The 12,937-nt window shown below is 44.6% G+C and overlaps 1 protein-coding gene across 1 annotated transcript in view; it reads left to right on the top strand.

Moving 5' to 3' along the window:
* The first annotated feature begins 2,010 nt into the window (after positions 1 to 2,010).
* Positions 2,011 to 12,937, top strand: part of LOC122929284 (mucin-3B-like) — a 55,621-nt gene continuing 44,694 nt past the window's right edge. Inside the window, exons 1-2 of the mRNA XM_044282801.1 lie at positions 2,011 to 2,306; positions 3,029 to 3,085. Coding sequence (XP_044138736.1) covers positions 2,288 to 2,306; positions 3,029 to 3,085 — 76 coding nt within the window. The 5' untranslated portion in view covers positions 2,011 to 2,287. The remainder of the gene's footprint in view (positions 2,307 to 3,028; positions 3,086 to 12,937) is intronic.

Here is a 12,937-nt window from a genome sequence, read left to right as displayed (position 1 = left end):
CTATTGAGGGTTAAATGCACTTGGTGGCAGCTTGTGCTGGCGCACCACAAGACACAAAATGGCCGCCGATCACCCCAGAAAAAAGTGAATGAAAAACGCTCTGGGCAGCCTAAAAACAGTGAGCAATTGAATAGCAGCAGCTCAATCATCCACAGCTGCAGATCGATCAATGAATGAAGTCTTTTGGAGGAGTTAATCACTGCCTAATCTCGCGCTAACGTCGCAGCTGCAACCTCTCCCTACACTGATCAGAGCAGAGTGACGTGCGGCGCTTAAATAGAGGCTGGGTCACATGGTGCTCTGGTCAATCACAGCCATGCCAATAGTAGGCCTCTTGGGGCAAGTAGTATGACGCTTGTTGATTGGCTGCTTTGCAGCCTTTTAAAAAGCGCCAAGAAAGCGACGAACACCGAACCCGAACCACGGACACCCCAAAATTCGGTACGAACCCGAACTATACAGTTCGGGTACGCTCATCCCTATTTCTGATCTATTAACGTCAGAGATGTTGTCATACAAGGTAAAATTGTTGCTGCAGACTTCAAGATGGAGTCTCATCCCTCACAATAACTACACCGCTAAGCGGCAAATATATTTTTTCTTTTTGCGCTAATACACGTCACAAAAAGCTTAACAAAAAATAACTGCACTGCTGAGCGGCAAATATATTTTTTCTTTTTACGCTAAAACACTCCACAAAAGCCTTTACTATAGATAACTACACCGCTGAGTGGCAAATTTATTTTTTATTTTTGCGCTAATAAACGTCACAAAAGGCTTAACAAGAAATATCTGCACTACTTAGCGGCAAATATGTTTTTTATTTTTGCGCTCAAACACCCCACAAAAGCCTTTACTACAGATTACTGCACCTCAGAGCGGCAAATATATTTTTTCTCTTGGCGCTAACACACATCACAAAAGGCTTTAAAAGAAATAACTGCACTGCTGAGCGGCAAATATATTTTTTCTTTTTACGCTAATACATGAAAGGCTTTACAAGAAATAATTGCACCTTTGAGCGGCAAATATATTTTTTCTTTTTATGCTAAAACACCCCACAAAAGCCTTTACTACAGATAACTGCACCACTGAGCGGCAAATATGTTTTTTCTTTTTCCGTTAAAATACCCCACAAGGGGAAATATGACGTAGAAATATTTCCTTGTAATAAGCCCTGTTAATGCCTGTATCAATCAGCACTTGCACCTTAATAAGAACAGGTTTGCTGGAATTACAGAGCTGTATAATCGCAATTTGGATCCCCAGTCAGTGCAGCAAGGTGTAATAGGATTGTTCCTATTTCCCAGGCTGTTACCTCCCCTACTGAACCCTGTTCTACAGAAATGCTGTGGAATGATTCCTCCCGATCCTTTCCCTACACCTTGAATAATCTTTCCCTGCACTTGTAAATCGTTTTTTGTAGCACAATTACGTTTTTCCTAGCACTGTCCCTAGCATTCTGAAAGGGTAGCCCTTGAAAAATCCTTGTAGGGAAAACTGAAAATTATTTTCTCTAGTAAGTAGAATAATAAAGGGAAGCATCTGCATTCACTTGGATAAAGATCTGATGCTCTCAGCATTAATGTCCAGCAGCAGCAGCAGCCCCCCCCCCCCCCCCGAAATCTACTGTATTGCCTTCCTCAGGATGATGATAGTTGTATACTGTGGTGAGGGTGGCAGTAGTTTGTGTTGCATTGTGGTATTTGGTTCTGTTGGGGCGGTATTTTATTCTGCACTAAAGTATTATTGGCCCTGCCTACTTGTGTTTGCCCTACCTACTTGTGTTTTCCCTGTCTACTGTTTGCCCTGTCTACCTGTGTTTGCCCTGCCTACTTGTGTTTGCCCTGCCTACTTGTGTTTGCCCTGCCTACTTGTGTTTGCCCTGCCTACTTTTGTTTGCCCTGCCTACTTCTGTTTGCCCTGCCTACTTCTGTTTGCCCTGCCTACTTGTGTTGTCCCTGTCTACTTATGTTTTCCCTGCCTACTTGTGTTTGCCCTGCCTACTTGTGTTTGCCCTGCCTACTTGTGTTTGTCCTGCCTACTTGTGTTGGCCCACCTTTTGTCTGCTTGGAACCAACTACAACATGGGGCCAACTTTAGGTGCCCAATCCGACCCTGCCAAAGGCATTTGCAATATCTAAAGTATGTCTCTATTGTTCCCAGCCAGGGTAGTATTCGGGTAGATCACGTGGTACTTCTAAGCGTTGATTCTGACAGAGTCCGTGAGCAACACGGGAGGGCTGTACAAAGTCTTTATGAGACGTTAAGGAATGAAAACTGCACAATGAGCTTATCTTTTGCTGGTAAGTGTAGAATTAGTAGACTTCATGGAAATGGTAGCAAAAACACAAAATGACTGTAATATGTAACCCCGCCTCTAAACGTCCTGCATGGACAGGGTCCAAAGACTGGCCTCAGCAGCGACGTGTCTCCAAGTGTCACGTGACTCAGAAGTTATGAGCTCTCTTTACAAGGCCTGCTTAGGAAAGGTGCCACACCTGTCCACTAAGGGTGCCTGTGGTATTGCTGATTAACTCCTCTTAACAAAAGGCATGACCACTACACACTTTACAGAGCTGTGTAGTTCCCTTGACTGGTTCCAATGAGGAAGCCATTGAAAACAGCGGTGCTGGAAGGCAGACCCCGATAATTTGATACTGATGACTTATCCTAAGGATAGGTCATCTCATCAATAGCTAAGGTGGTAAACCCTCAAAGCTTAGATTAAAGCTGTTCAGGGAATCAGAAACGCAATATCGAAGGAATCAGTGGTATGTATACCATCAGGTATGCCACACTATTCTACGTGGCAAACAACGCAAGGGAGTGTAGAGGTAGTAGTCACACGAAGGTCCTTGTACCTGAAGGGAAAGAAAGGTCGCTATGTTACACAAGAAGACACCGGTGTTATAAATTTCAGTTTTTTGGTGGTGACCCATTCATAGATTTTACTTTAGGCAAAAAAGAAGCAAAACATCACAATTCAACCCTGATGATTACAGTATATTCTTACTTTCACCAACAGGAATCCTATGTTTCAATTTGAGCCGAGCAGTTATCAGTGATCAAATGGATGTAAAAGGTAACAAAATATGAATTAGTATTACAGAATATTCTATCAAAAAGTGCCGATAGCAACCAATCAGATTCCACCTTTCATTTTTCAAAGGATCTGTCAAAAATAAAAGGTAGAATCTGACTAGTTGCTATGGGCAACTAAATCAGTTCTTTTTTTTTAAAATCAGATGTTTCTTTATTAACATTTTTTTAGACATGTTCTATCACATCAACATGACAGTTCTTTCAGGTCGCAGACCTATACCGTATCTATCGCATATAATATATATACCATATACATTATATTACGCATATCCACGAAAGACATGACATAAATCGTCAAAGAAGCACAGATATCAAAACATATCTAGCACGAATACTAATATTTTCCATGAACAAAAAGACCCATAACCCACCCCCCTCCCATTCCCAATAAGGCAGGACACATATATAGTCACCTCTGTTATTCCAACATTCCCGGGGTGTCGGCACCACAATACCCCTCAGTAAACCATCTTCCACCATCAAGTTCCAATCCCCGATATTTCATAAGACATCACAATCCAGCAGCCATCTTCCCATACAGCCTCACTTCAATGTCAGGTAACCCATTCACCAACAAGCATCTGTATATACACCACACACCTGCTGCCACCCAATATCCTATGTATCCTCCATCCTCGCTGCATTAACCTTATATAGAAAAACTCCTTGTAAGCGCCAACCAGGAGCTGCAACACCCAGAATTATCGATCCAGCTGCCCCAGATTGCTTCAAATTTGGATAGACATTTCCTTTTCTGATATACTCCTCTTTCTAAGCGAATTACTATATTTAATCTAGCAATATATTCTGATATGTCAGGAGGTATGGATTGGATCCACTTTGCTGCCAATGTTTTCCTAGCTTGATATAGCATTCTTCCTATACCAGTAGTTATAACAGATTGTAAATTATTATCCGGTACCAAGCCTAATACACACAGTTTGGGATCCAACTTAAGATTAGCACTGTACACCTTGTTCACCAGGTGTAGTACTGCTTTCCAATAAGACGTCAGTGATGAGCAAGTCCACAGCATGTGCAATAGATCAGCCTCCATACTTCCACACTTCGGACAGGCCGGGCTATCTCTATAGCCTATTTTATGCAAAAATACTGGGGTCTTGTACACCCTATGTATTAAATACAGATGTGATAAACGCGCCGCCTCACTAAGGGAAACTAAATCAGTTCTACTTTACATCAGTTTGCTAAATGACCACAAATGTTTTTATTTTTTAAAGCAAATACATTGAAATAACCTACTTTTCTAAAAGCATATTTTTGCAATAAAACTACTATATTAAAGACCTCCATTCACAAGGATATAACAAGCATAATACTGTCTCCTATGTACAAGACTATAACTACTATAATACTGCTCCTAAGAACAAGAATATAACTACTATAATACTGCCCCTATGTACAAGAATATAACTACTATAATACTGCTCCTATGTACAAGAATATAACTGCTATAATACTGCTCCTATGTACAAGAATATAACTACTATAATACTGCTCCTATGTATAAGAATATAACTACTATAATACTGCTCCTATGTACAAGAATATAACTACTATAATACTGCTATATACAGGAATATAACTACTATAATACTGTCTCCTATGTACAAGAATATAACTACTATAATACTGCTCCTAAGAACAAGAATAAAACTACTATAATACTGCTCCTATGTATAAGAATATAACTACTATAATACTGCTATATACAGGAATATAACTACTATAATACTGTCTCCTATGTACAAGAATATAACTACTATAATACTGCTCCTAAGAACAAGAATATAACTACTATAATACTGCTCCTATGTACAAGAATATAACTACTATAATACTGCCTCCTATGTACAAGAATATAACTACTATAATACTACTCCTATGTACAAGAATATAACTACTATTATACTGCTCCTATGTACAAGAATATAACTACTATAATACTGCCTCCTATGTACAAGAATATAACTACTATAATACTGGTCCTATGTATAAGAATATAGCTACTATAATACTGCTCCTATGTACAAGAATATAACTACTATAATACTGCTCCTATTTACAAGAATATAACTACTATAATACTGCTCCTATGTACAAGAATAGAACTACTATAATACTGCTCCTATGTACAAGAATATAACTACTAGGGGGCGGAGCTTGACTTCCGGCCAAGCCAGACGCATGTGAGAGAGCTCCTCTCCATGTGAGCCAGCAAACAAGTTAATATCGCTATCTAGCTCGGAAAGAATGGGCAAAGTGGGTCGGTATATACCCAGAGACAAGCCTGAACCCCACAGATTGGACCGCGGTCCACAAGAAATGGACAAATTTCTGAATAAGAAGCTTCCAGCCGCGAGTGCTGCCAAGATGGCGCCGCCGGAACATGAGGCCTGGCTACAGGACGCAGAGGGAACGGACGGCGTCTCCTCAGAAATAGACGCTGGGTCCCGGGATTACTCCTCAGCGCCCATCTCGCGCCAATTCATACAGCAAGCCCTGACCTCAGCGTTAGCTCCGGTGATTCAAGATTTGAATGAAATCAAGAGCGACGTAAAGCACATTGGGCACCGGGTGGAGAAATTGGAGCACACACAAGAGGCCATATTAACTTTTGCCCAGACGCTGGGTGATAATAGCACAGCGCTTGCCTCCTCACTGGACACTGCGTTTGCTCTGATAGAAGACCAGGAGAACCGCAGTCGGAGGAAAAATATCAGGCTGCGGGGTCTCCCAGAGCTAGTACCGCATGAAGCACTTCCGGAAGCGGCAGCCGCCATATTCTCCAACCTATTGGGCGCCGACAGGGCCGCAGAAGTCTGCGTGGAACGCATCCACAGAGCATTAAGGCCGAAGCCGAAGGACACTGACCCGCCGAGAGACGTAGTCTGTGGTCTCCTTCGGTACACCGACACAGCGGCGATCCTTAAGGCCGCCAGGGAGCAGAAAGAACCGCTCTATGAAGGAGCCAAAGTTCTCCTGTTTCTCCTGACGTTAGCCAAGCGGAGAACCCTGAGGCCGCTCATGGACCATCTGAGGGCTATCAAGCTTCCCTACAAGTGGCTCTTCCCATTTGGATTGACCTTCTCATCTGAGGGGAAAAGGTGCACAATCCGCACCCCAGCGGACCTACCAGCGGCATGGACTCTGCTGCAGACAACCCCCCTGGACATCCCGTCATGGCTCCCGTCTGCAGACACGGGAGTCCCACTGCCTGAATTGCCATCGGAGCAGAGGTGGATCAAAGCGGCCGCGAAGAGAAGATTTAACAACAGGCCCTGATTAGTAAGCCTGATTTACCGCGTTCATCTTGCTGACTGAGGGCGGCTGCCTGACCCAGAGAGCTCGGGCCAACTTGTGTCATGGACACTTTCAACGTCTGGTTATGCAAGTATATTCTGCACTATATATGCCTGTTTGTTTAATATTGATAGGGAGGTGTACAGCCGTTACCCCGGGTTGCGGAGCCCAGGATGGGATGCAATTGTGTGCTGGGTGGCGGTTGTGCAGCTCCTGGGTGTTCCGACTCGGCTGTGGGGTTCACGGTACATTTCTGTGCAGTGCCACCCCCTGTACCATTGATAGGGTGCGCAACTACACCACAGGCAGCCCTATGTGGGCCACGATCTCCCCATACAGGGATTAACAGCGGTTAATATGACTGGTTGCATTACTTCCTTGCTGAGGTAAGGGGGTAAGATCGGTTGGGGCCTACTAAAGAGCCCTTGGGTTAGCTTGACCATTAGATTGATAGCTAGGTTATTAAGCTATTCGTTTTATATTGAATCTGTTTGCTATGGCGTGGGAGACTGAACGGCTCCCTCCCCCCCACCGTCAGACACTGACCACCAGGGATTTTCAGGCGCAATCCTGGTGCGAGCGCCTTCAATACGGCTGGCTTGGGCCATTCGCGCTTTGCCTCCTTCTGATGGGCTGCGCATTGGGCACAAGTCGTCCGATCATTATGTTGGAGATTTACTCCATTATCTGGTTATTGTTACTGGTTACTGTTCTACCATGTTTCCCTGGTCGCACTAGATGGTACTCATCTAGTCGGTACAATGGCATCAATTAAATGTACTTCATTTAATGTTAGGGGGTTCAACACCCCACAGAAGAGGTCACAGGTAATCCGCATGATGAGGAAATTACACACAGATGTCTGTTTCCTGCAAGAATTGCACTTTAAGTCAGCGCACGTTCCCACCCTTCCCAAAAATTACTTCCAGCACTGGTTTACTAGCGAGTACTGTAGGGCAGCAAGGGGGGTGGGTATTGCCATATCGCGGAGAGTCCCTTTCCAATTGAATTGCACACAAACTGATCCGGACGGGCGATATGTATTTGTTAAGGGCACAATTGGTACCCAGGTAGTGACCCTTGCCAGTCTATATGCCCCTAACCGTGGCCAGACGAAATGGCTCATTAATACCCTGAAAACATTCACATCTTTTGCGGAAGGTATCAGGTTAATAGGAGGCGATCTCAATATGACTCTTAACCCCTTGATAGACGCGTCTGATGGCACGTCTCAATTGACTCAGGCGGCCTTGGGACGGGTTAACACATATTTGGCTGATGCCAACTTAGTGGACGCATGGAGGTTGCTCCACCCTGCCGAAAAAGACTATACTTTCTTTTCAGCCCCGCATAACACTCATAAGAGGCTGGACTATGTCCTGATCTCGGGTAGCTGTGCTGACAGGGTGGAGCGATCTACCATTGAATCCATAGTGGTCTCTGACCATGCACCAGTGACTGCCTCCCTCCAGTTCCCAACTCTGCCAACGCATGCCAGACAATGGCGGTTAAATGAAACACTTTTGGATAAAAAAGCGGATCTAGACAATCTCACCCAGAAAATGACATGGTTCTTTCAGGAGAACTGTACAGAAGGTATGCCACTCACAACTGTCTGGGAGACACACAAGCAGGTCATGAGGGGCGAGCTCATTGCACTAGGCAGTAAAGTTAAAAAGGACAGACAGGAGCATTTGAACTCTCTACTTAAAAAGATTGCAGCTATTGAATCTGTGCATAAACGTTCTAGAGCCCAGTTGGCCCAAGAGCAGCTGACCATGTTGCGTAAGCAGCTGACAGACCTCTTGAACGTTGGGTATGCTAAAACATACCAATATTCACAATTTCGCTTTTATTCCCATGGGGACAAGGGTACGAAACTCATGTCCTCACTTCTTAAGCAAAAAAAGGAATCGATGTACATAGCGGGAATCAACAGGACTGATGGTACTACCGTGCATAAAACGTCAGATATAGCAGACGAATTTCAGAAATTCTACCGCGGCCTCTATGGTCTCTCTGATGAAGTACCTGGGTCTACTACGGATAGGAACACACTGATAGATAACTTTCTGCAGCACCTTCATCTTCCATCCTTGACAAAGGAGGAAGGCCAAGCGCTACTCTCCCCTGTAACAGAAAAAGAGATCACTGGCATTCTGGGTTCTATGCCACTAGGGAAGAGCCCAGGTCCCGATGGCTTCCCAGTGGGATATTTTAAAAAATTTGCAGGTACCCTTACTCCTTACATGGCTGCCTGGTGCAATGAGCTCATGAACGGATCTAGCCTGCCTAGGCAATCCCTCGAGGCCACAGTCACTATACTCCCTAAGCCAGGAAAGGATCCAAAATTGTGTGGCAGCTATAGACCAATCTCACTCTTGAACGTGGACGTTAAGGTCTGGGCGAAACTCCTGGCAACTCGGTTAAGTGTCCTTCTGCCGAAACTCATAAACCCCGAACAGGCGGGTTTTGTACCTGGTAGGGAAGGCAGTCATAACTCTTGTAGAATTATATCCGCTATACAGCTAGCGATAAACAAACGCATCCCTCTGGTTCTGCTTGGTATAGATGCGGAGAAGGCCTTTGACCGGGTGAATTGGGCCTATATGACAAGTACCCTGCAAAAGTTTGGCTTCCCCCAACAGTTTCAAAGAGCTATCATGTCATTATATGGTGAACCAAGCGCTAGGATTAGAGTGAATGGTACCCTCTCACCTTCCTTCCCTATACGGAATGGGACGAGGCAGGGTTGTCCCTTATCACCTGCCTTGTACATTCTTGTAATGGAAACCTTGCTTCAGGCTATTAGGGAACATCCCGGTATTAGAGGTCTTAAGTTGGAGAATAGCCCCATTGAATACCTTAACGCAGCTTACGCCGATGACCTTCTGGTTATGGTTTCCAACCCGGTCGAGGCCTTCCCGCATCTGTTGTCCTTGTTTGAGCAATATGGACGGGTGTCCAACTTTAAAGTAAATTATACTAAGTCAGAGGCCATGAATGTGTCTACACCCGCCAAGCAGATCCACTCACTCAAATCCAAAACGCCTTTCCTATGGCAAACCTCTCACCTGTCCTACCTGGGTACCAAGATTCCTTGCAAATTAGATAAAATATTTCCATTAAACTACACTTCGTTACTGAAAGATATTCAGCAACAGCTGCACACATTGTGAATCCCGTATGTCTCATGGATGGGTCGGAAGAATTTGTTGAAGGCATTCATTATGCCTAAGTTATTGTACACCATGCAGATGCTGCCTGTCTTTCTCCCCTCTTCCTTCTTCACACAAATCAGAAGGCTTTTTAGCATATTTCTTTGGGGGGGGAGGGGAGCGAGACTGGCACATCGCATACTGATCCTGAGGAAGGCCCAAGGGGGCATGGCTCTACCTGACGCCCAGCTATATTATAAGGCCATACACCTGAAGAGGTGGCTACACTTACACGCCCCCTGGTCACACATTTTGGGTAAAGAGCTTGAAATCTCCCAGCTGGATAGGAAACAGAGAGCGGGGTTGTGGGGCCTGAACTCTTCTTCGCTTCACTCACATGTTCTACTTAAAGGTACAGTGGCCGTCATTAAACAACTGAATAAGGACGGCAGCTTGCTTCATACACCGTCACCACTGATGCCAGCTGACCTTGCCCCTTTCATTGCCAGACCCACTGCAGACAATACATCGCCGGCGTGGAGCAAACTACACAAATACACCATCACTGAATTCTTGGACGGGGCTTCTGGTGCCCTTCAGGAACAGCACCCCATTCTCCGCGTTCTGTCTTCTAGTAACTTTCTAGATACTATTGAACTTAACTCTGTTAGTAAACCATTGCTGGATAGTAGACAGGGCACAGTAGACGCTACTTGGTTTGAGAAGCTACTGCAGCTGGACTCTCCCCCTAGTAAAGTGATCTCCAAGTTGTACTTAGCACTTAATGTACAAGCCCCTATAGGGATCCCATACTATTTAACGACTTGGGCCACGGAATTAGGACTGGACTTCTCTGAAACAGACATTCTGCGCATACACGCACACTCACATGGCTTCTCGAGATGCGTGAGGGTGCAGGAGCACTCATACAAGACGCTGACCCAGTGGTACCAGACACCTAAGCAACTTTTCACCAAGGGCCTCAGTACTTCTGACCTGTGCTGGAGGTGCAAAGAAGCGACTGGATCGCAAACCCACATATTTTGGGCTTGCCCAAAACTTCGCCCGTACTGGGATGGGGTCTCAGCTGCGATAGACAAAGTCATGAACACCCGCATCCAGCTGACCCCAGAACTAGTGCTTCTCTGGCTTCCCACACCGGCCTTGTTTCCTTCTAAACGAAATCTGCCTACACACTTGATACAGGCAGCGAGGCTACTTATTCCACAGAAATGGCTTAGTGAGGATCCGCCATCACTATCGCACTGGGAGGTGAAGGTGGACCAGTTGTGCAGATTGGAGGAGCTGGCTGGGTGGGAAGCCAGACGGCATGAGAATTATCTCAAAATTTGGACCCCTTGGCTGACATTTAGGAGTCGAGTGTAGAGAGTCGTGGGTTAGGGATAAGGTGTCTGTGCAATGCTTGTCACCCGCTTCTGAGCTCAGTTTAGTCTGCCAGACAGTGGTACCGCCTACTAGAGTACTCCTAAGGTATAGTTCCAACAGAAAGCAATTGAGACATGCGAGTCCAGGAGGGCCCCCTACATAGGGCCTACTTGTTCTGTTCCCCCCCCCCATCCCCAGTTGCGGGATCGTGATCTTCCCCCCCCCTCCTTTTCTCTTCATGCCACTCCTGAATCCTGGTCCTGTTCATAGCCTTCGCTTACATCTAAGTGTAAATGGTTTAGGCTCGCTTAGTTACCAGGAGACAAATATAAACAAGTAATTGCTATAACCATTCTGTATGCACTTGATTAAAAGAGGTACCTTTTTTGCACATATCACCCTGATAGGTAGGGAGACTTTCTACATGCGAGACTGTTAGCACAGGACGCCTGCCTAGCACTTTGCATCACGTATGTCATGATTGTAAACCCGAATGTATGTACTTAATGATATTACATGTCTATGTATGCTTCATTTATATGTACTGAATGTGCATTGTGGAGAGGGGTTGGATCCTTTCCTTTGTTGTCATTTTCCTTTGATGTCATTTTTGCTCAATAAAAAGAAATTTGACAAAGAATATAACTACTATAATACTGCTCCTATGTACAAGAATATAACTACTATAATACTGCTCCTATGTACAAGAATATAACTACTATAATACTGCTCCTATGTACAAGAATATAAATACTATAATACTGCTCGTATGTACAAGAATATAACTACTATAATACTGCTCCTATGTACAAGAATATAACTACTATAATACTGCTCCTATGTACAAGAATATAACTACTATAATACTGCTCGTATGTACAAGAATATAACTACTATAATACTGCTCCTATGTACAAGAATATAACTACTATAATACTGCTCCTATGTACAAGAATATAACTACTATAATACTGCTCCTATGTACAAGAATATAACTACTATAATACTGCCTCCTATGTACCAGAATATAACTACTATAATACTGCTCCTATATACAAGAATATAACTACTATAATACTGCTCCTATGTACAAGAATATAACTACTATAACACTGCTCCTATGTACAAGAATATAGCTACTATAATACTGCTCCTATGTACAAGAATATAACTACTATAATACTGCTCCTATGTACAGGAATATAACTACTATAATACTGCTCCTATGTACAAGAATATAACTACTATAATACTGCTCCTATGTACAAGAATATAACTGAGCTATCCCTGAGGAGACACATGGACCTCAGACACCAGCACTACAAGTCCCAAGAGGCACAGTGCAGCAGGACAATGGACATCTATCCGTACATCCAGGTGATGGGGTGGCAGAGCAGATCTCTACTGCTGGGGCAGAGGCTGGGGGTGATGGTGGACATGTACCTGAGGGGTCAGTGTCTGGGGGAAATGTACAGTCTGTATGGGAGATATCTGAGGATGGCATAGAGGTGGACGAGCTGGAGGAATCTCCACAGAGTAATGAGGGCGATTTTCCACCTTTACCCTCGAGCACAGAAGGTGTGAGTAACCCCCCTAGTGCAGACACCCCCCCAATAAGTCAGGGCCCTGAACCCCGCCAGGTCCCCCCCAGTAATGCCTGGAGCCGTGGTGCTCCATCTTTGTCCTCCGGCGCTCACTATACAGGTCAGGCCTTTAAAAGGAGGAATGTAGTGAGGTTTAAACATCGAGGCGCCAAAGAAGACCTCCCAGATCGGAGACTTGTGGTCCGAGAACTCCTGTGTCGCCAGATGGGGTTTGTGCCAGCGGACATCTTGGCAGTCATTAATCTACCAGATAGACAGGGCTATGACATCAGCTTTAAGGTCATGTCTAATCTGGATAGATTTTGGGCTAATTTCCCTAGGTTCAGGGACACTGACGATTGGAGTAAATTTATTTTTATT

The sequence above is a fragment of the Bufo gargarizans genome, chromosome 2, assembly GCF_014858855.1.
Source record: "Bufo gargarizans isolate SCDJY-AF-19 chromosome 2, ASM1485885v1, whole genome shotgun sequence".
Taxonomy (NCBI): domain Eukaryota; kingdom Metazoa; phylum Chordata; class Amphibia; order Anura; family Bufonidae; genus Bufo; species Bufo gargarizans.
This window is presented reverse-complemented; position numbering and strand designations above follow the sequence as displayed.